At 35.3% G+C, this 22,417-nt stretch overlaps 1 protein-coding gene across 4 annotated transcripts in view; it reads right to left on the bottom strand.

Annotated features, from left to right (window-relative positions):
* LOC143249534 (double-strand-break repair protein rad21 homolog) overlaps positions 1-22,417 on the bottom strand; it is a 45,428-nt gene that overhangs the window by 3,544 nt on the left and 19,467 nt on the right. For 3 of the 4 annotated variants that reach the window (XM_076499553.1, XM_076499556.1, XM_076499554.1), the window contains exons 6-12: positions 14,685-14,861; positions 9,928-10,182; positions 9,162-9,388; positions 8,727-8,835; positions 6,403-6,602; positions 5,763-6,110; positions 5,040-5,195 (exon numbers count right to left, since the gene is read on the bottom strand). In XM_076499553.1, coding sequence (XP_076355668.1) covers positions 5,040-5,195; positions 5,763-6,110; positions 6,403-6,602; positions 8,727-8,835; positions 9,162-9,388; positions 9,928-10,182; positions 14,685-14,861 — 1,472 coding nt within the window. The remainder of the gene's footprint in view (positions 1-5,039; positions 5,196-5,762; positions 6,111-6,402; positions 6,603-8,726; positions 8,836-9,161; positions 9,389-9,927; positions 10,183-14,684; positions 14,862-22,417) is intronic. The other variant, XM_076499555.1, reaches the window with a different exon arrangement.

Genomic DNA, 22,417 nt, shown 5'->3' with positions numbered 1-22,417 from the left:
GAGGAGTAATTCACCCGAAAGGCTATACAACTGACCACTAAAGTAGATGCATGAACACTTTCTGCCCCTCCTGTGTTTAATTATTTGTTTATAAACAGTTTATTTGTCGTTCAATTTACATGAAAATGTATGTTAGTATAACATTTATAATACACTCTACTTTCATTATCCTAATTGTGATACTTTTTAAGTTATGAGGAAGAAAACTACTCACAACGCAGGGGTACGAACACTTTCTGTCGTAACTGTACAAGTTGTCATGCAACAAACCTTCTCCAATAGACATACCTGATACACCAATGTGACTCCCTCTATGTTATTCTTTCTAACTATCACTTCAAGTTTAGGCAGAAATACCTGTGGACAGTGATGAGGAAGGATAGTAAATGTAAGCAGAAGTAACCTGTTGGAAATATACTTTTAGTGTAAGAAAATTATAACTTCTGATAAGGTACCTTATTTCTGCTCACATACATGGCTAGAGGGACCAGTGCAAGAAAGCAAGCAAAATATCTGAAGGACACCCTCACAAAGAAACCCCTTCTAATAAGAGGTGGATACACTGGATACTGTATCATTTCTGTACCAGGTATTCTCTTTGCTCAGTTGTTAAAAAGTAAGACAAATCTGGGTGGACAAATCTGAGGAGTACATTCTAATGGGAGTTAAAACTGCCAGTTATTCTAACTAAAATTTTTAATGATTTCAATCTCCTTGATGAATACATTGTGGGTAAAAGAAGGGATGTGCTCAAAGGTGTACAATGGATAGGGTATGACAGACTTCACTGCATGTCAATTGCATCCAATTCAACATCCATGCAGGGGTATGACAAAGATCATAACATTGGTGAGTTAACTACAATCCAAAACTAAATTGTTAGGAACTAACATCCGTGAATGGGTTAAAAAAAAGGATCACATCATCTTCACCTCAAGTTCAGCTAACCAGAGAAATTCCCACCACTGATGGGAGAACAGGGCACATGTGATCACAGCAAAATACATAGCTATCCCACTCAAACTTAACAGACCAGACCAACTCCAGCACAGTATCATCAACTGCATAAAGACATCAAGAGTTAGCACAAAAGGAAGAAGCAGAGCAACCATCAAGTTCACCCAATGTGACCCACAACATCAAAGCAGTATATCCAAGGCAAAATTAATGAGGCACCAGGTGCTCCCTGAATACATGTGCAGATATGGTGACTGGTTTAGCTCTACATCCAAAACTCAACTGTGGGAGTAGGATTAGGGATACTACTCAAAGGGGTGAACTGCATATATACTAACACAGCACATGTGAATATATCAGGCCAATTGGTTCAGCTCTAAATCCAAAACTAAACAGATGGAAACCAACATCCATGTAGAGGTAGAATGAGGGATCCCCATTTCACTGCATGTTTGAGGGCATGATGTTGATAGGTTCAGCTCTGAATTCAAAACTTAACTGCTAGAACCAACTTTTGTGCAGGGGTAGAATGAAGGATACCTTCTGAGATGAAGTGCCTTTTTGGAGGATTTCCATCCACTACACTAGTAGAACATCATCATCATGCTCTCAGCTGAATGGATACATCATTGTTTATACTGCATATCTCACATTCAGGAGGATACCTCCATGGTCAACCACATCAGTGGCTTGTAACTGAAAAAGTATGTGAAGACTCTATTACTACACTAGAAGAAATGGGGGCAGGGATGTGGCAGAGACTTCAGAGAAATGAACCCACTGGAGACAATGCATTGGGTGATCCCAAACCCAATTTATTCAATCTATGGAATGGCAGGAATGGTTAACAATCCCTTTCTGCTTTACCCATGAAGTCCATAGGTCAGTATGGTCTGGAATGGGCTTATATAAGATAAATAGTTCACAAGGAATAATCTACAAGTAATAGTAAAGAAAAGTGTGCATTTAGTAGCAATGGAAATTATGAAAGTAAAAACGATATGGCCTTACAGTGCTAATTTGAGTACAAATCTAAGTGACTGAAGTATACCTGGACAGGCACCACTTACTATAGAATGGGATCCAGATTGAGACATGAGACAAGCCCCTGAAATATAAAATATGAGGAACAGTGGTATGAGCAGGGACAATCCATGACCGAAAGACCAACAGAAGAAAACATTTAACTTATGTTGATAAACCTCCATGGAAGAAGGTTAAACAGAAAGCACAAACAATGAACAATGTGATAAACAAGAACTGGATAAAAACCAGATGTGAAGACAAAGGCAGGATGAATCACCTGAGGCCAAGGCTGCCATATAAAGTGGTGTAGACTGGATCTAGAGCAGCTGGAGAAACCACAGTTGGGCCTGCCACTAAGGGACAATCAGAAGGACCTGACATAGAGTGAAGGATGATAAAAATTACCCTGGGAAGAAGTTAGATAGGATGATACACATAAAAGAAATTTTCTTTTCAATTCTGACTGAACACATTGACATTTAGAGCAAGTGGATGAGGCACCAGAAACCAAAATGGAGGATTATGACAAATGCATTCAGGTGTGGAGTGCCTATCTGAGTACATGAATGCTGGAAAAGCAGATGATCTAGAGACCACACCATCAGGTAAATTTTGTCTGTGTGGGATAGAAGATCCATGACAAGGTTGAAAGCATCCAGAATATGACATGCAAGTAAATTAAAACTGTGTGTGTGTGAGTCTAACAAGGAAGATTGAATTTCAATAACAAAGGAAATGAAAACGTGGAGTGCCTCCTTGGTGATTGATATACATCACAACAGGAGAACTATGGACAAGAAGCAGAAAATGATCCAAAGCTCGATGGACAGAATGAAGTTCCAGTAAGACTGTTCAGTGGCAGAATATTGATCCACCCCATCCCATTATGAAATGTCCATGAAAATATGTAAATCTGGACAAAAGTGAAACCCCTACTGAAGTGTGAGCCATGTTCAACCACCAATGTAGATCATTTACAAGGAAAAGAGGAATATTCAAGGGATCTGGTGCACAGTTCTACTGGGCCATAGAAGGGATCTCATATAAGGACAAACATATCTCCAAAAGAGACAGAACCTTGCAAGCATTAATAAAAGGAATAGTGAGGGCATTGATGATAGCCAGCTCCATCAAACAAAATGAAAAAGATGGTTGAACAAGACTAACATGAAAGTAGAACAAAACATCCAAATAGATAATATACTGGGTAAGAAGAAGGAAGGAACCCTGGTTTCAAATGATATGTTACTTCATATTATTTATAATACTTAGAAATTACATACAGCTGTTTCAAGTATATAATTTCTATGAGCATGCTGAAGTAAGATCCATTATACAATGGTAATAATTTCAAATTACCAATGGGAACTTGTGTAAAGTGAAAAGAAATTGTCAAAATAATAATATTAAAAAAATCAAGAAATAAGCAAGGTAAAATAATAAGACTGGTTTGTTTCCCTTAACTGTCACATATAAAACCCAAACCATATTGTAACTGTATAGTTCAGAAGTATGTGTCATGAAGGCTTTTGATTGTACTTACCACAAGTTCACAAATTCATATAAGGAAGTTCTATGTTAAAAGATTGAGAGAAAAAAAACATTCCTAATTTTCAAATGATATATTTTTTATTTCATTAGCTTTGAAAGCTCCTTGGATTTTACAATTTTTGATACTATTAACTTCAAACCTTCATTGTTTAAAACTTTGTGTTAGGAATAAGGAACAAACATGTTCAAAATGTAGCTTAAATACTTGTAGTGCAAAAATAAAAATTACAATGAAAGATAAAGAATAACTTAAAAGTAAAAATTTAAATTCTTCTTTGATCTGAAGCAAATGTCAATAAGATTTATATCAAAGTTATATAGTTTTACTTTGCAGAGGATGTGATTTAGAAAGCAATATCAGACAAAAGCTTTTAATACTTAACATTATCACATGTCCTTGTCAAATACAAGACTAGAAAAGTTAATAATTTTATATGCACAAATAATTGGTAATTACAGTAAGTAGTTCATTATGAAAGAATTTTTTTTGTAAGTAAGAATTTACTTCCCATTTAAAGTACAATAAGTTTAACAGTTTTACTTTGTAAATAAAATACAAACAATTTATATTTTTTTATATTTGTCATAAGATAAAAGTATTAGTCTTAATGTTTCTTTTAACACTAATTTCTTTATTCACTCCCTTTTGTGATGTTCTGAGAAGAACAGTGTATAATAGTACTTCAACCACACAGTGCACACCATCTCAATAAGTCTTATGATAAATATAGCTGATTAGAATCATGTTTCACCAGTGATCATACCATATCAGTTTTAACTTTTAATTCTGTTGACTAATCTTCTTTGTTACCCAACATTTTATACATTACTTATTATACAAACTTAAATTATTACATAAAGTTACATAGATGTTATGATGCAAAAACAGCTTTTATATTAGCTGTAATCACAAAAGTAGGTAACCAGAAGGATTCTTTTACAATAAGCAACTACTTGATTAACATATTGTTTGATGGTGAAAAAACAAACGAATACACACAGACATTCTGTGTTCCAAGATTACCCGTATATCTTATTTTACTGGATGTTAAAATTGAATAATCTACAGTTTTATATTTAAAGGCAATTTAAACTTACAGATTAGTTACACTCAAGTTAGCAACAACATTTCAATACTAATATGAATAAAACAAAATACAAATAGTTTCTCTTTAATAAACAGCATCACTGTCTTGAAACTTTGGGTCTAACATGCTTTAGTCCATAAACGAGTGTTTAAAATGTTTATTTCATTGTATATTATCTTATTTAAGACTTAAAGTATTCTGTTTAACTAAAATAGTTCAACTCCAACATTGTTAATAGGCAAATATCATGATATCAGGTTTAATTTGTTGCTTGCTAGACCTGCTGAGCCCTCAAAGTGCATTTTTTTTAGAATATAACTCGCATTATTTTTAATATTAACTGGACCCATCTTTTACTTTCACATAGATATCTTACTTTAAGAAAAGCTGTTCTAACTTAAATAGAAAAAGACTCACTTGTTTGCGCATGTTGTTTCTCACTAGGTCAGAGAATCGCATCTTTTTGCCCGCTTTTAGTCCATGTTGTATTATATGAAGCATGTGAACTGTTCTTTTATTGAGAATTCGTTCTTCAAACTGTTCATATGTTTCATCTGCTAATTGCTCCTCAGGCTATATATTTTAAAAAAGGAAAGATTATGAAAGTTATTATCTTACATTTATTTTACAGACGCTGTATCAGTTACTGTTAAATTATTCACAGACAAGACAGACAAACACAACAAAGGTTCAAATTAAAATTTAATGGTATGTAAAATAATTTTCATCAATGTCAGCAAGTCACTATAAAAAAGAACACCAGTAATAACAATAACTATCAAAAGTTACAGCTTATAAGTTGATAAAAAAAACAATGCAAAGAAAGAAAATCAAAATTTGAAGCTTATAGCTAATAAAAAATCAATACACACAATGAAGACAGAAAGTGTAAATATTTTATCAAATTGTTATTAAACATTTAAACATACACACAATATGAATTTTAACATTTATAATTACTGTGCTTGCAAAGCTTACCAAATATATGCCAGATGTGGATTGAAACTGCAGTGCATTTAAGGTGAAATGTTTATACATCAGGTTAATTTGGAATTAAAAAACATAATCACCTGAATGGTTAACCTGGAATTCCAAAATACAATAATTATTAACCTATAGTTAGATTATATATAAACTTACAGGTCCAACACTAGGTGGAGCAGCATAGTCTTCCTCTTCTTCAACCAACTGCTCTTTATGGTTTACAACTGGTGGTTGTAACAGCTCCTCTTGCTGCTGTTGTAGTGGTGTTTCTTGAACTTGCTCTATTTCAGATTCCAGTGGTTGAGGCTGTTGCTGTTGTAGAAGGGGTTCATCATGCAGTGTGGCAATTGCTGTTGCTAAAATATCAGTGGTTTGATGTCCCTCTAATACAGGAAGTGGATGCCCCTCTAAAGTATGAAGTGAATGTTCCTTGATTGGGATAAGTGGATGTTCTTCAACAGGAGGAACTGGGTTAAGAGTTTCAGCCTCCGTTTGTGGACCAAGCTGCATAACATGCCAAAATAATATTAAAACAAATAAAATGTCATAAATAAGCTATTATGCTAAGAATACATAAAATTATAATATCTCACATCTTAACTACAAAATGTAAGTACAGTTTTTCATTACATAATTTTACTGAGATGTCATTCTTAATCTTTTTAACATCAGATTAATATTTTTTTCATTTTCTATTCACAATAATAATATGTTTCTTAGTGACTTTTGTTTGTATAATGTATAGTTAATCATTATCACACAGAATGAACTTACAGACTACAACCTGTAATCTTACCATTGCTGTTTCATGTACAGGTAAAGGAGGCAACTGTTCTGATGCTAATGGTACTTCTCTAGAAATATCAAGAGGAAAGTGTGGTACAGACTGATCTATAGGAGGAATAGGTTGTGCTGGGACAGAAGTTTCTAGTTGAGGTTGTTCTATCCTAGATATTTCTTCTGGAATAACTTCCCTCCTTCTTTTGTGTGATGGCACTACATAAAGTGTATCATACATATATAGGCATGGAGTACTTTTACACGTATGAAGAATAATCCAAAAGAATAAATTAGTAGCATTAATGTGACACACTTTTCAAAACTTGTATAAATAGAGATTCCATGTATTAGGTAAAAGACAACTAAAAACACCATATACATAATGTTTAACAAATTTCAATAATAACACAAAGTAACAAATCTTGAGTACTGAACTTTATATACTTCTAAACATATCTTTACTACAATGGCAACATATCATGATATAATAAATATGCCATGTGTAATAGGATTATAATGTTCTTATACAACCAAGCTACATCTTGCAATATTTTAGTCTAAAATTCCAACAGAACATTTTTATACACAAAAAATCTTAAAAACATACTATTCAAAAAGCAAACAAACATCAAAATGAAGAGATTATTTGCATAACTGTTATTTAACAATATCATAAATAAAGTTTTCAGGCTTTTGACGTTTTTTCCCCAATGAAAACATACTTATATGCATAAACCAAGCCTCAACAAATATTCTGAGATCTAGGAACCAGTCTAAAAACTCAGGAGCCAGGTATGCCTAACCTAACTTCACAACAGTTTTTACAGGGAAATGGGGAAAACACTATTGCCTTGATTATTCGTGCATTTTTTATCGATTTTCCTCGATTATCCGTGTGTTTATCTTTTCCTTAATTTTCTTAAAACAATTGTGTTATTACAATTCTATATAATAATTTACATGGAGAAATTGTCGTTAAAAATTAATTTTGACTAGAAAATGTTCAGGTGTTACACAATATCCAGGATTTTTTGCGTGCAGGATCATGCACATGTTTAAATCGTAAGTTGGCCATTACAACCTTACCCTTGCCTCTTTTTGTTTTAGCTATTAAAACAGGTATACAAAATATTTGTAGCTTGGTTAATTTTATTTGATTAGTAATTTAAAATACAGTATATAAAAACACAGAAAATATGCATTAAGATTTCTTAAGTATTTCACTCAACATCAGTTGTCATCCACTATTTTATGCTGCACAGTGAGTGTCCTTTAATCACAGATGTTCAGGTAGTGTTGGGTATTGCCCAGTTATGCATTGTCCTCTTCCCTACAGATAAATGGTACAGTCACTCTATTTTAACAAAGGCTTTTTCCTTAGTAATTCCCAACCATAGATTTGTGCTAATTTTTGACATGTGTTGATAGAGTGCAATTATACTTTTATGTCTATAGCAGAAAAAGTGCCAAAATTTAGGAGCTATTTATGCCTATGTTAGTGTTTAAATTCAACTAAAATAGAAACAAGCAATCAAAAGAGGAGGTATTACAGGAGAAAAAGGGAAATTGGTTTCGCTTAATTCATGAAATTTAGAGAAAGCAAGTGTGACCAACTGACTGACACTTGACTTTTGTAATATTTTATGATAATATGAATAAATAAATAAATGAATTTAAAATAAGGATCTTAAATATATTGACAATTGTTTTATTTAGATTAAACAATGGGCTAATTGTCAAGATACATTAGCACCTCGATACTCCACTGTTTCTGTTATCTCAAATTTCATGCTTTCCCCGGACCAATCCAGATAATTGAGGAACTTTCACAGTAATGATTGCATGGTAACAACCACATGACATCAACAACCAATTAATAATACTGTCTGAACTAACTTTGGTCCTGTATAAGTCTAAGCACATGCACTAACTGGTCGAATTGAGAGAAAGATGAAAAACAAAATGGTGTGAGTTAGTAATGTGTTACAGAACTGCAGCACTTCATTCATGAAAAAAACATGAATATGTGCTGAATCTGCCATTAAAATCATAAAAACAAAGTCTGATTTAGGATTTAAAGAATATAAAAATAGTTACAGACTTCCAAGAGTCCAGAACTATTCTAGATTCAAGTTCTATTTAGCACAGCCACATGCACTATAAAGTACTAGGCACCACGATGAAATTTGTAATTTCCAAGGTGAGCTTGTGCCTGAGTTAAATTTTTCTTGTCTTCAAATTAAACATTTGAAAGCTGTAAAGAAAAACTGATCCAGATACTTGCACATTGGCCTTAAAGCACACAGAATAGTGCTTGGTGCACTATAAGAGAAATCCTACCTTCCTCTTCTCGGGGTTGTTCTGGTTGTCCATCTAAATCAATTTTATCTTCTTCAAGACCAAACTCTTCATTGTCAACATGCCTGCTTGTCAGATGCCTTTGGTAAAGCTGAGATTGTAATTAATAAAAGACTCATGAAATATTATACTTTTATATGGTGTTAGTAGCATATTCAGTGTTCTACTTCTAACAGCATCAGTCACATTACAAGAAAGCTTTATTTTTAGTGAAATAATTTATATTTTTGTTTTTTATTTTATTAATGTTTAAAGGAACATAAATGAAAAAGTTTTATGCATCAAAGACATTTTAAGCTTTACTAATTACTGGTATGTTTACCAGAAGTTAGTAATATGTAAAATATTGTAACTAAGGAAATCAAGAAAAATTAATAGAACTCTATTCCAAGCAAATAATATGCAATATAAAGATACCTTTGATAAGCTTCTTGAGAGAATGGGTCGGCTTGGAAGGGCAAAAAGCTTCTCAACTCCTCCACTTTCTTTCCAGTGCATGAGTCGTTTAGTTGGAGGAGCCAAATCAAGGGTAGTAACAATGTCTGTTGTGTCAGAGAGCTGGGACTTCATCTCTTCGCCAGATATGTTTTTCACTTCATCCACAACCAGTTTTCGTTTACGTTTACCTTTGGCTTTTTCTGCTCCTGAAAGGTGATAAAACAACATCATGTTTATTTTACCAATGTGGTAAGAAATAAAAGATATCAAACTACATTCATTTGTAAAAATCTTTAAGATTGCAAACAATTTGTAATGACAATTAAAATATTGGCTCTTACACTCTGATATATCTTTGGTTTATTGCCTTGAGATTTCTGAGAACAGTGAAAAATTGGAAAGCCCTGCTGGGTTGCTGATAATCAATTCAAAGAAATTCTCAATATTGAATGTAACACCCGATAATGAATTTTTTTTTTAAATCACATATCAGATGGTTTATTATACCAAGCAATATATGATGCTTTTAAACTAAAAACAGATCCAGCATTTAAAAAAAAATACCATGTTCTTAGTAAAATTAAAACATGACTACAGTAGTTAATTATAAATAATAATCAATCTTTTAAACTAAAAACTCAGTATTGACCTAAATACTTAATTTGTGACAAAGCTTTTAAATTACGAACATATACATTACAATTAAAAAATACTCAATAAAAAAGTTCTTAACTTATAATCTTACCATGTACTAGAGTAGCATCAAGTGGAGCAAGAGCAAAGGTTTCTTCTTCATTATGGATTAATGTTGTCTGGTCTTGTGGCATGACTTCAGGCTGGGGCAGGACACTTTGATCTGCTTCTGGTGGCGGAGGCATGCCTCTATCATCCCCTCCTCCAGTATCATCAGCCTGCATTGGTTGAACAGCTTCTTCTGTTGGAGGAACTGAACCGGGAGTAGAAGGAGCCGATATTCTTCCCATGGAAGGAGGACCCACATCTATTAAATACAAAAGCTCTTTTACAAAAAGTTTGTTTGCTTGTTTTTTGAATTACATGTAAAGATACACAATAGTTATCTGCACTAGCCATGCTTAATTTAGTAATGCAAGCCTAGAGGGTAGACAGCTAATCATAACCACCCACCACCAACTCTTGGGCTACTTTTTTACCACTGAATAGTGGGATTGATCATAACATTACAATGCCTCCATGGCTGAAAGGATGAGCATAGGTTGGTGTAATGAGAATTCAAACTCACAACCTCCAGATTATGAGTTGAGTGCTATAACCACCTGACCATTCTGGGCCTGTGTACAAAAAGTATAATCTAAAACTGGTATTGCTCTTATACATGTTTTCAAGTTCCCTGACTGAGTTAATAAAAGTTTTTTTTTTAAATATTAATACATGATAATCACAATAGCTTACAAACATTTAACTACTACCATCATAAAACTGATAACAATCATACTGTATTTCTGATATTATATTGGATGATCATAGCTTTATGGCATTGTAATGATGTACATATCATTCTGTTGATAGTTCTACAGAAAAATTTATTCTTATTTCACAACAAATAACCAGTGAATGTAATAACAGGTTTTAATCTAGGCTTAATCTGAATGAAATATTACCTGAAAAATACATCAATACATTTAAAACTGTTTCACATATGTAATAAAAAATTTTTTTACCTTTGAAATTAAGAGTTGTGGTTTCTAGAGGGGATTGAAATCCAGCACTCAGAATAATTATATATGTAAAAAAAATCACACCAAACAAGTTCTTAAATTAAACAAACCAAGACCCATTTGAATGATTCTTATATATTAGCCTATACAGAAATGGGCATCTGCAGGGGGACACACATTTCTTTATTTATTCATCCCAAAGTTATAATTTTCTTACAGCAAAAATGTATTTTCAATAGGCACCTATCTCCCATCACATAAATAACTATTCTTGTTCAGTGGTGCCCTCTATATGCATATTTTTATGCTTGCCATAAGCCTTTTGTTCCCCCCCTCCCATCAGGAGCAGACTGATTCCAATGCATCTGTCATGTAACTCATCATGTGTCAACCCTGCACCAATAAGGGTAAACGGTATGATATACTCTTATGTAGCATGTAACTCACTTTGTTCAATCCTGCCAAAATATTACTTTGAGTTTTGACAGGAGATGGAAACACTGGGTTTCAGAGGAAAGGTGAGAATTGTGAAAGGAGGTAAATACTTATGAGAAATAGATTTTCAATAAAGGAAAACTATAAGTTCCAACACAGTAAATTACTCCCACTAACATAAATAGATAGAATCCCACAGTGAATTGGTGAAGGGACTGGTATGAGTGAGAGAAAGAGGCATCCTTCAAAAGCTTCTGAAGGACACTTTGTTCCAGAAAATATAGAAATGGGTAAAATGAAAAAGATGTATCTGTCCTAGTTGTACAATGGCTTGGGTGTGATGAACTGTACACAGAAAGTCATATACATCCAAAATCTATGCTGCTAGGAACTAAAACAAGGTGGGGGTAGGATAAGGATCATGCTAGCATTCAGTCAACTTCAATATAAAACATGGCCACTGGGTACCAACATCCATATTGGGGTAGGAAAGAGAATCAGACTAGTGGTTAGTTAATTACAATCCCAAATCCAGTCATCTGGTGGGTTAAAAAAGAGGACTATAACATCTTCACCTCAAGTTCATGAAGCTGGAGAAAATCATGAACCCCCAGGCCCACAAACAGGGAACATATTAATATAAGAAAATGATAGATCATTCCAGGAACCAAAAATCCTGTTTCAAAAAGATGTCTCCATAAAGTAAACCATCGCCCTCAAAAGTGAAACAAACTGGAATCACCCCAATCACAGTAACATCCTTAAATTAATAAGCATTAAAAGATAGCAGAAGGGAAAGAACTGTAATAATTTGCAACTACTTCTACTAGGACTCACAACACAGATGGAGTAAACTGAGGGTGGAATATAGACATTTGTAATACATATGGGAGGCCTTATGTTCCTTGGTGCAATTCCAAATCCAACACCCAGCCACTGGGAGTCAACTTCCATGTGAAGGTAGGAAAGATCATGAATAGAGGATGGCTGCCATGGGAGAAAGAGGCAGTAATGGGCACTTACAGAACAAATAGTGCAGGTAATGTAACAAAGAAGGGCATGTATAGACATAGAAATCTATCCATTACAGGACAAGAATGAAGGTGGGAAATAGAAGGAAAGGATAAATGGCTAAATGGTGGAATTATCCTCACAAGCTGCAAAGAGTCAGGGAGGAAAAACAAACCACAGAAAAGAGCAGATACATAGAAGGATAACAAATACATGAAATAGCAATGACAAATAAACATACTACCAACATCCATGGCAAAGGAAGGAAGACGTAAGGGAAAGGTAAAAAAACAAGGAGCACTGGAGCAGTGATTTGAACGTAGACAAATTGAGGCAGTGCAGGACCACATTACAATCCCAATTCAGAACAGTAGACAATGAATCTGGATGGAAGACATCCACAGGCAAAGTATAAAAAGAGGTAAACACCTGTAATATCAGGGAAAAAAAAGTGTGGAATAGGATTGCCCCAAAAATTAGAAATCAAGTAGAGAGAAGAACTCTGATCTAAGAGTCAAGTGAAAAAATCTGCAAAATAAGGAACAGTGGGGTAATCAGGGGAAAGGTCTATATCCAGAAACCAATGATAAAAAATGTTCCATTGGCAATGAGAAACTTCCATGGAGGAAGCGCAAATGAAACAAGCCAGAAAAGAAGCTAACCATTGGGAAAAGCCAGATCTCCTCAACAATGAATAGAGAAAAACTAATGTGAAGATGAATGAAAAGAAGGCATGAATGATATACCAGTGATGAAGAAAGATGGAGTCAATAGAATAGGATGTTGGAACTGGAGAAGCCACAAAATCTACAGTGTAATAATATTCTGAGTGTTTTTGCTCATGTTGTGGATCATCTTTGCATCCAGACAAAATCTATCTGACATAGTGGTCTCTTGATTCTTCATTTTCCAATGGCTTTAACTTTAGTGAACTACTCCTTATACTAAAGCTTTGGCTAAATCTCTAAACCACAAATTTCATTTTGTTTGGTTTCTGGTTCTTTGTCTTATTGCTCTGGCTATCAATGTTTTCAGCCAAGACTGGACTAACATGTTTATCTATCCTCCCATTCTCCTTTTTCTCCAGGTGATTTTGAACAGCCTTGACAATCGGTGTTCTGTTTTTCCAACAGCTCCTTACTGGATGTTAGTTAAATTTTGTCTGGATGGGAAGCTGACCTGCAACAAGAGAAAAACAGAATATGACATGCATGGATATGAATATCGAGCATGTCAGCTCAAAAAAATATCCAATGGATGAATACAGAGAAATCAAGAGTGTGTGCTGCCTTGGTAACTGAGATAAGCAATAATTGGAGTAAAGTTTGATTGGATAATTACCAGATGATTTCTGGCAGAAAGAAGTAAATGAACCAAAGCATGACTTACAGTGAAAAGCTCCAGGATACTGACATGAGAAGACCAAAACCCCAAATCTGCCTGTTGATAAACCCAGGCAACCCATACCTGAATGGATCCATCCATAAAATGCACAAATCCTGACAAGGAGGAAGAAGTAGGACACCTGCCAATGTGTGAGTTGTGTTAATCACTTCTGCAGATTGTTGACAATGGTAGGAGAAAGGATAATAAACACTGACAAAGGATCTCTTGCAAGATTCCATTGGTTATGAACAGCCCATGAAAGAGCCCACATATGAGTTTAACCAAAGGGGATAAGGGCTGCCATAGAAGATTTCATCCCCCAAAGTCTTAAAACCTTTAAAGCTGTAATAGAACTGAAAACTTAAAAAAACAAAACAAGAAATGAGTCTAATTTATGAGAGGAATTAGACTTATGCATGTTATGAAGAAATAATTTTAGAATTAGAAGCCTGGTCTGATTTTTGTCAGTTTCTTGTGTTTTGTAAATGTGTATGTTATTTGATCAATATTTTCATATATGCAAAACATTTAGGTAATTCTGACACAGTTAGAAGTAACAGTAACTTACTAGAATCTATCAACTTTTATACGACTACTAACCCTGCTTAAACCTGCATGAAATGATTTGAGAGGATTATGTTTTGTACAAATTTTGGGAACTTCTTTAGACTATTTTATGTACTATAATTCTTAACTTAAATCTCTTTTAAACAGTAGGACTATTCAAAATACAGTACTCTGACTAAAAGGTAAAGCAAGTCTGCATGCATACTAGTAAAATAGTAAACCATGTACTACTATTTAATAACTTACTCACAACACACACTGTTCATTTTATTTTAGTATCCTCTGTTTGTTAGACACTTGAAATGTATTTAAATGTACGTAAATGAAACTATTATAATTGATATGCTTCCTATTTAACATTAAAAAAGAAACAAGAAATGGATAAAAAAAACAACTTTTAACTTACCATACATGTCATCATCATCATCAGATTCTGCAGGTCTGTTTTCTGTTTGTGGTGCAGAAGAAGGACCTTCCTGAACCTCGGAAAGATTTTCAGCATTGCTAGTATCCATGGGTACATGCCCTAGTGGGGCATCATCAAAAAGTCCAGCAGGCTCAAATAATCCTGATGCATCTCCTTCTAAAGTTAACACAACATATAATCTTAAAATCAGGAGTATCACGTGTTAGCTTCTTTATCTATCTATCTATATATAAAGCACAAAAATCTGTGTGTCTGTTACTTAACTACAGCTAGGCTGTAGGGCCAATCTCAACCAAATTTTGTGGGATGATAATTCAGAACAAGGGACATGTTAATGGGGGGTTCACTACCCCCTACAATCCATTATTGCTGTTATTGGGTATTAATAATATTTGATGTAAGGTAACATTAACTACATTCATAAATGGTGCCTCTTCCTTACATAAAAGAAACAAAAACTTTAATTTTCTATAACACAACATTCATACAGTATAAGATGATTTAGCAAATCCTAGAGCACTCTCTAAGAATAAGTATGATGTAAAATAACAGCTATCACTACTGTAATATTACACAAATTCAGTTGAAGTTTCTACTCCAATAGCTACAATAAGATATTTGAAGAGCCTTTCCTTGAAGCACACCTACTTTGTACTTTTACTTATAACTTTTGCTTGTAAAACACTTCTACAGCTAATAACTATCAATTAATTAATCATGTGAAACACTGTGGGATAATATGAAGAGGTGAGTGTTGAAAGCAGGTAACAGAAAGCTCCCCTACCACCACTACTTTGGCTGCTACTTGTTTGTACAAAGCCACCTTAATCCTCACACAGTATATACCATGTTTTAAATATGTGCAAATCGTGTTCTTAAAGATTATACAAAACGTTTAGTGAGGTAATAATGAATACTATAAAGTGTTATAGATAAATTGTAGTCAGGAGTTTTGTGTTATTTATCATAGCATTCATCCACACATTTTTTTAAAGTTCATAACACAGATAAAGGATGGGTACCTTTGTTTCACATAAGAAGCCTTGATAAGGTGAATATAAAATTCTTAGGGAACAGGCCTTTTTTTCATAACTTTATGACACACAGAAACAAATTCCAAATGTACAGCCTTTTTAAGGCTGATATATAAATACTTTTAAAGCACACTTAAGCTTTGCTTCTTTTTTATTATATAGCTCCTGTAGCATATATAGTCAACTGTATCAGACAAGTCTTTCCCAGTTGTTCTACTGCTGATATTCATATTAAGGTACAATGCAATAAATGAATCACACCTAGAAACTTCATTTTCTCTATCATCACAATCATACAAAGCTCTTTTTTACAGTTTTTCCACATCAATACTTAATGGTGCATATTCTGTTACATTAGAAAAGCTATGACCCCTAAGCCTTCTTTTGTAGAGGATATTAATGTACACTAATTGAACCCTACTGGATAAAATATTTTCTAATGGTTCTTTGAAACTATTATGTATTGTATTTCTTATTAATAAACTTTATGATAAGTAAATCCTTCTTAATAAATTACTTCTTATAGTTTCTTCAAACCTAATATATATTTTGTGAGTTATATGCTCAATGTTATAATTTAGTTGTTTGCTTGATGTAACTACAAACCAGTATGATGATGCTAGATCTAGAAAATTCATAAAAGCAGTCCTAGAATGTAGAAGCCTTCTGTATTTGGTAAAAGTGAGAATTCAATATAAATACCAGAATGGATGATTGACAAGTTGATGATCAAGGAAAGATTGAGTAAGGTTATTCAGATCACAGAATTAATTCATCTCTTGTGGTTTTATATTTGAAATTAGACTTACAAGTCAACACGGTTATAGCAAATGTTTAATGAAGAAATAAATTAATTATGTGAATTGTACTTAGCATTATTTTTACCAAATAATCTAAAAGAACTCACCCCAAAACAGAACATGTCACACAACTAATATCAGAAGTAGGATTATTTTATAAAGTAAAAACAGAAACTTGACTAAATATTGATTTCAATATAATGACAACACAGATAAGAATCAAGACTGAAACTACTGGAAAAGATGAAACAATTAGAAAAAAAAATCAAGAATAGGAAGAGGTTTGGTTTGTTTTGAATTTCACACAAAGCTACACAAGGGCTACCTGTGCTAGCCATCCATAATATAACAGTATAAGAGTACAGGGAAGGCAGCAAGTGATTACCACCAACTCTTGGACTACTCTTTTACCAACAAATAGTGGGATTGACCATCACATTGTAATGTCCCAGTGGTTGATAGGGAGAGTATGTCTGGTGTGATGGAGATTTGAACTTGAGACCCTAAGATTATGAGTTGAGTTTTAATCACCTGGACATGCCGGGCCACGAATAGGAAGAGGGAAAATCAAAAGAGTGTCAAAAACAAAAATAAAGATTGTTTTATTGTTTGTTATTAAGTAAAAAGCTACACAATGGACTATATGTGATCTGCCTATCATGGGTATTGAAACCCAGTTTCTAGCAGTGTATGTCTGCAGGCATACCACTGTGTCACTGGAGGGTAGGAAGAAAGAAACAAAAAATTAAAAGAAGAAGAAATATAAAGGAATTTTTTTTTAAAATGTAAGTATTAAAAACAAAAACAAAATCTGATAGAAAACAAACTGACAAAGCAGTTAGAGATGTATGGAGAGATAACAGCAATAATAAAAGAGAAGTACAGAAAAAGAACCATCAACAAAGGATGGTTGGTTGGTTGGTTGGGCGATTTGGTGTTTTTCGGCACAAAGCAGCTAGGCTATCTGTGCTAAACATCTGGTAAAAAGTTAAAATTAAAGTAAATTTAGTAAAATTTGTAAAAGAAAATTAAGTTAAAACAAAACACAGTTTTAAAAAACATAAATAGCATAAAACCAATGTTTACATCTAGTCTACAATGTTAAGAGAAAAACTATAGTAATACAAGTTGTAAAAGACTTTCTGTAGCATAATTGTAATTATCATAACTTGCCAGGAAGACCAACAGGTAAGTACAAAAACCACCATCAGTCACCTGAAGTTGACCTTTCCCGTCCTGGTTCAGAGTTATTTGACTTTATGGCCATTTTCATAAAATAAAGTAATAAAAGTTTTAAAAGACTTGTAGCAAAATTTTAATAATAACTTGCCAGGATGACCAATGGGTAGTTCAAACAGCAGTGTTAGTCACCTAAAGTTGGTCTTTCCAGTCCTAGTTTCGAGTTATTTTACGTTACGACCATTTTCTAATTTCAAATCAAACAAACTAGATGGACTAATATATAATATTAATATATAATAAATTAAAAAACTTAAATGGCATTAAAAAGATTAATGGCCTTTAAAAAATCTAAAAACATTATCAAGATGGACAGTGTCACCATCACCAATAACACTGTCTAATGTTATGGTCAAACCTTGGGACAGAACATGTTTAAAATGGTGCTGTCATTGAGAGTTGTAACAATGGCAAGAAAGTAAAATGTGGCTTATTGTGACCTGAGTGTTACACAGACTACACACTGGTGCATCAGTTCCAGATAAGAGAAAATGATGAGTTAAAAAACTGTGACCAATGCACAGTCCAGTCAGAACAACTTCCTCTTTATGATCCTTACAGAAGCAAGACAGACAAAGTCCAATATAGGGTTTTATTTGGAAAAGCTTGTTTCCACGTTGCTCACTCCAAGTCGACTGCCAGCTGGCATGGAGCCAAGCTTTGAATACAGGACCATAGTCCATGTATGGAATAGGCACAGTGGTAACAGTACGAGAGCATATAGATTTAGCTGTGGTGTCAGTGAGCTCGTTCCTGTGAATACCAACGTGACCCAGTATTCGGAAAATCTGGATAGAAGTAGATGTTAAAGAAAAATGGGCCAGTTGGTTTTGAATATCGGCAAGAACAGGGTGTGAACTAAAGTGAAGCGATTCCAGGGACAGTAGAGAACTAAGCGAGTCAGTATAAATAGTGCAGTTTGAGTACTGCTTAGCTTCTATGTGATCCAGGGCAAGAGAAATGGCGTACAGTTCAGCAGCGAACACAGAAGCTGTAGAGGGGATTCTTGTGCAACCATTGAACCACAACAAACCATAGCAAAGCCCACACAGACACCTGATTTTGAACCATCTGTATAAATTGGAATGGAAGGATGGTTTGAAAGATGTTCAGCAAATAGCAGACAATATTTCCAATCGGAAGTATCTGCTTTTCTCAGATAACTTAACACTCCTACGAAAAGTGGGGCCTAATAGGCCCCAGAGCAACTTGAAAGGTTATTAATATTAGGCTAATAATTTTGTATTTAAATGAAATTGCCATTTAAATCCATTAATGAATGGATTAACGAGATTCCCACTGTCCCTATCTACTATCTAGCGAAACCACAGCCAGGGGAACGGGCTTGGAGAAATCAGGACTAGAAACGTCTTTTCGTAGGAGTGTTAAAGATAGGTCACATTTGGGGACTGTAAGAAGCCATGGTGGGATGGGCTGACCAGTGGATACAGCAATGTTATCCAAGGAGAGACCCAATACATCCAACTGTGCCTGGATATGAAGGCCAAGAGGAGCAATGGCAGATCGTTTGTTCTGAAAAAGTATGGCCCACCAAGGAAGGAAAACACAACCCCAGGTGGGATGCTTTGGTGAGGAATGAAGTTTTGAAGCATATAGTAGAGACAGTTGCAAATGGCAGAGGAGCAAAGAAAATTCAAGAGACTATATGTATAAGCTCTGAACTGGGGAAGTGCAGAAAGACCCAGTGCAGAGCCGAAGTCCTTGATGATGAATGGGGTCCAGCATCTTTAAGGCCGAGGTTCTGGCAGAGCCATAGACCAGTGATCCACAGTCGAGTTTTGATCGAATAAGAGCATGATATATCTTTAAGCATAGAACATCGATCCTCTCTTCCACCACTTGGGGAACGTAAGCTGACCTTTATACCACACATCAAGCAGCTATGGGTCAAAGATAAGAGATAGCTCGTGAAAGCAATTGGATGGAAGTTTGGAGGAATCTTGGGATCCTTCCCAAATTAGAGAAAGGTAGGATAATAGCCTGACACCAGGCACCAGGAAAAACATTCTCCTGCTAGATCCAGTTAAAAACAATCAGAAGAACAGCAAGAGAAGCAAAAAATAGATAGCAGAGCATTTTATAGTGTACATCATCAGGTCCAACTGATGTACTGCCTGACCAATGAAGGGCCAGTTTCAGTTCCACCAGTGTAAAGGGACGATTACAGTCATAGAGACAATCAGCTTGGAAGGAAAGAGGTGATTGCTCTGCACGAGTCTTGATGGCTAAGAAGGTGGAGGAAGAAGCAGAAGTGCTCAATACCTGGCAAAAGCCTTCACCTAGAGTATCAGCAATGCTCCAGGTATCAGCTACTTCCTGGCCATTAGAGAGCAAGATCGAGAGGGGGTATAATTTTATTGCCCACTGACCTTTCGAATCTTTTCTCATATGACTTTGGAACTGGTGGTAAAAGATATGCTGGCTGTGAACTTAATCCAAGATTCCTTCTGGCTTTGATGTCTTACTCACTAAGAATGTGCAGGGGCCTGCTGGAAAGCAATGCAGTTCAAGAGTGTGGGATATCTACAAAAAGTACACCTGGCCTGTTTTTGGGCCTTCTGTGCCATGTAGCAGGCAGGATTTCTCCACAGACGAGGATATAGTGGAAAATGTGTCGAGGTATTAGGAATACATTAAGCAGCTGCTTGTATAATACATTCAGTTACTGCTGCCACACAGTCGACTATAGACAGCTTACAAACGAAGGCAGGATCAAGTTCTGCGAGAGCAGAGAAAAAGGACCAATTTACATGATCCAGCTTTCACCGGGGCATGCAGGTCTGGTGGCATCGACCACAGCCAGTCTCTCTCAAGATTATAGGAAAATGATCACTGCTTTGTGGATTATTGTCAACCCTCCATGAAAAATGGTAAAATAATGAAGGGGAGCAAATTGAGAGATCAATAGCAGTAAAATACTAACTAGGTGCACGAAAATAAGTAGAAGAACCAGTATTGAAAAGAGAAGGGTTGTGATCAGAGAGCAAACCCTCCTATCAGTATTAGAACTTCCCCAGATGGGAAGACGTCCATTAAAGTCCCTCAGGATTAAAAAGGGAGACAGCAACTGCTCAATGACAACATCAAGGTTTGATTGATCATATGTCTCTCCAGGTGACATGTAAATAAAACAAACAATGATGGTATGACCCAAGGAAACACAGATGGCTACGGCCTCCAAACATGTGTCGAGTGGCAAAGACAGGGTGAGCACATGCTGATCAACCAACAGTGCCACCCCTCCATCACACAGCCAAAAAGTGACTGTATTGGCAGGTTTCAGAAATGTTTCCTGTAAGGAAATTGGCAGGATGGTAGGAAGCAATCAGTGTTTTGATGTCATCCAGATCAGAATGTAAACCTCGACAGTTCCATTTATCAAGGTGACCATTTTTATTTACGTATAGGCGAATTGGGTGGAGAAACCTTCTGTTTACAACCACATCCTTTTTCCTTAGTGTCCTTATTCGAGCAAGATCTATCGACCTCCATGGATCCTGCCCTAGGTCGATTGGGCAGGTCTTTGCTGTTCAAAGGGGATTACAGTAACTGAGGACATGAATGAATAATCCTTTTGCATCTTGGGGTGGGAGAAGAAGATGTATCAGAGGAAATGCCTGTACCTGGAACTAAAGGAAGTGGATCTTGGGATTTGTTTGAATGCATGTAAGGGACAGAAATGGGTGTTGAAGTTGATTCATCAACTTTTTAATTATGGAGGTCAAAAGACTTTTCATTTGTTTTGAGAATGATTCTTTTGAAGGCACAGAAAGATCTGTCTGCACTCCCACTGTAGCTGTGAAATGAAGTGCAGCAGCATATGTCCGATATGAAGTGGTGGACAGCAACTTTTGATTCTCAGGATAAGTAACGGTATGAATTAATTTCAAATGCTACACCTCTGTTTCTTCCAGCTATTTAGGATAAGAATGAAAGTAGGATGGGTGAGAGCCATTGCAATTGATGCAATTAGGGTCCATTTCACACTTATAGGCGTCACGGTCCTTTCCACTGCAACGAGCACACGTCAAGGAACCACAATATGACATCTTTGAGTGACTGAACCACTGGCACTGGAAACATCGGAGAGTGTTTGGAATGTATGGCCATACCCTGCAATTAAGATAACCTGCCTTGATGCTGGCAGATGGATGTGGTGATGTAAATGTCAGAACAAGGATATTGGTCGGCTTCGTAATTCCATCTTTGTGAGTGGAGAAACCAGGGAGAATATCTGACTTGGGGATGTTCTTCAAATCCTTCTCAACAATAACTCCTCGTGATGAATTCAAAGTAGTATGAGGTGTAACCTCAGTAGATATATCCCCTCTTTTAATGCAAGAGGAGTTCACTGTGTTGAGATGTTGATGTTTCCACCAATATGTCACCAGATCGAAGCATCTTTACAGACTTTGGAGAGCCAGCAAGTCCCCCCTAGTCCCTTCTGAATGAAAAAGGGAGACATCTGCCCTAAAGGTTTGTCTGAAAGAGAATGTAGAATAACAAAATGAGGTACAACAGGTGTTACAGATGTTGAAGATTGCTGCTCAGAATTTTCAAGACGTGGTTGTTTACATATGGTCTTTTTTTTGACTATTTTATTTAAGTTTTTATTTGG

Source organism: Tachypleus tridentatus, chromosome 4, assembly GCF_004210375.1.
Source record: "Tachypleus tridentatus isolate NWPU-2018 chromosome 4, ASM421037v1, whole genome shotgun sequence".
Lineage (NCBI taxonomy): Eukaryota > Metazoa > Arthropoda > Merostomata > Xiphosura > Limulidae > Tachypleus > Tachypleus tridentatus.
The sequence above is the reverse complement of the archived record's forward strand: the minus strand, read 5'-3'. Positions and strand labels throughout refer to the sequence as shown.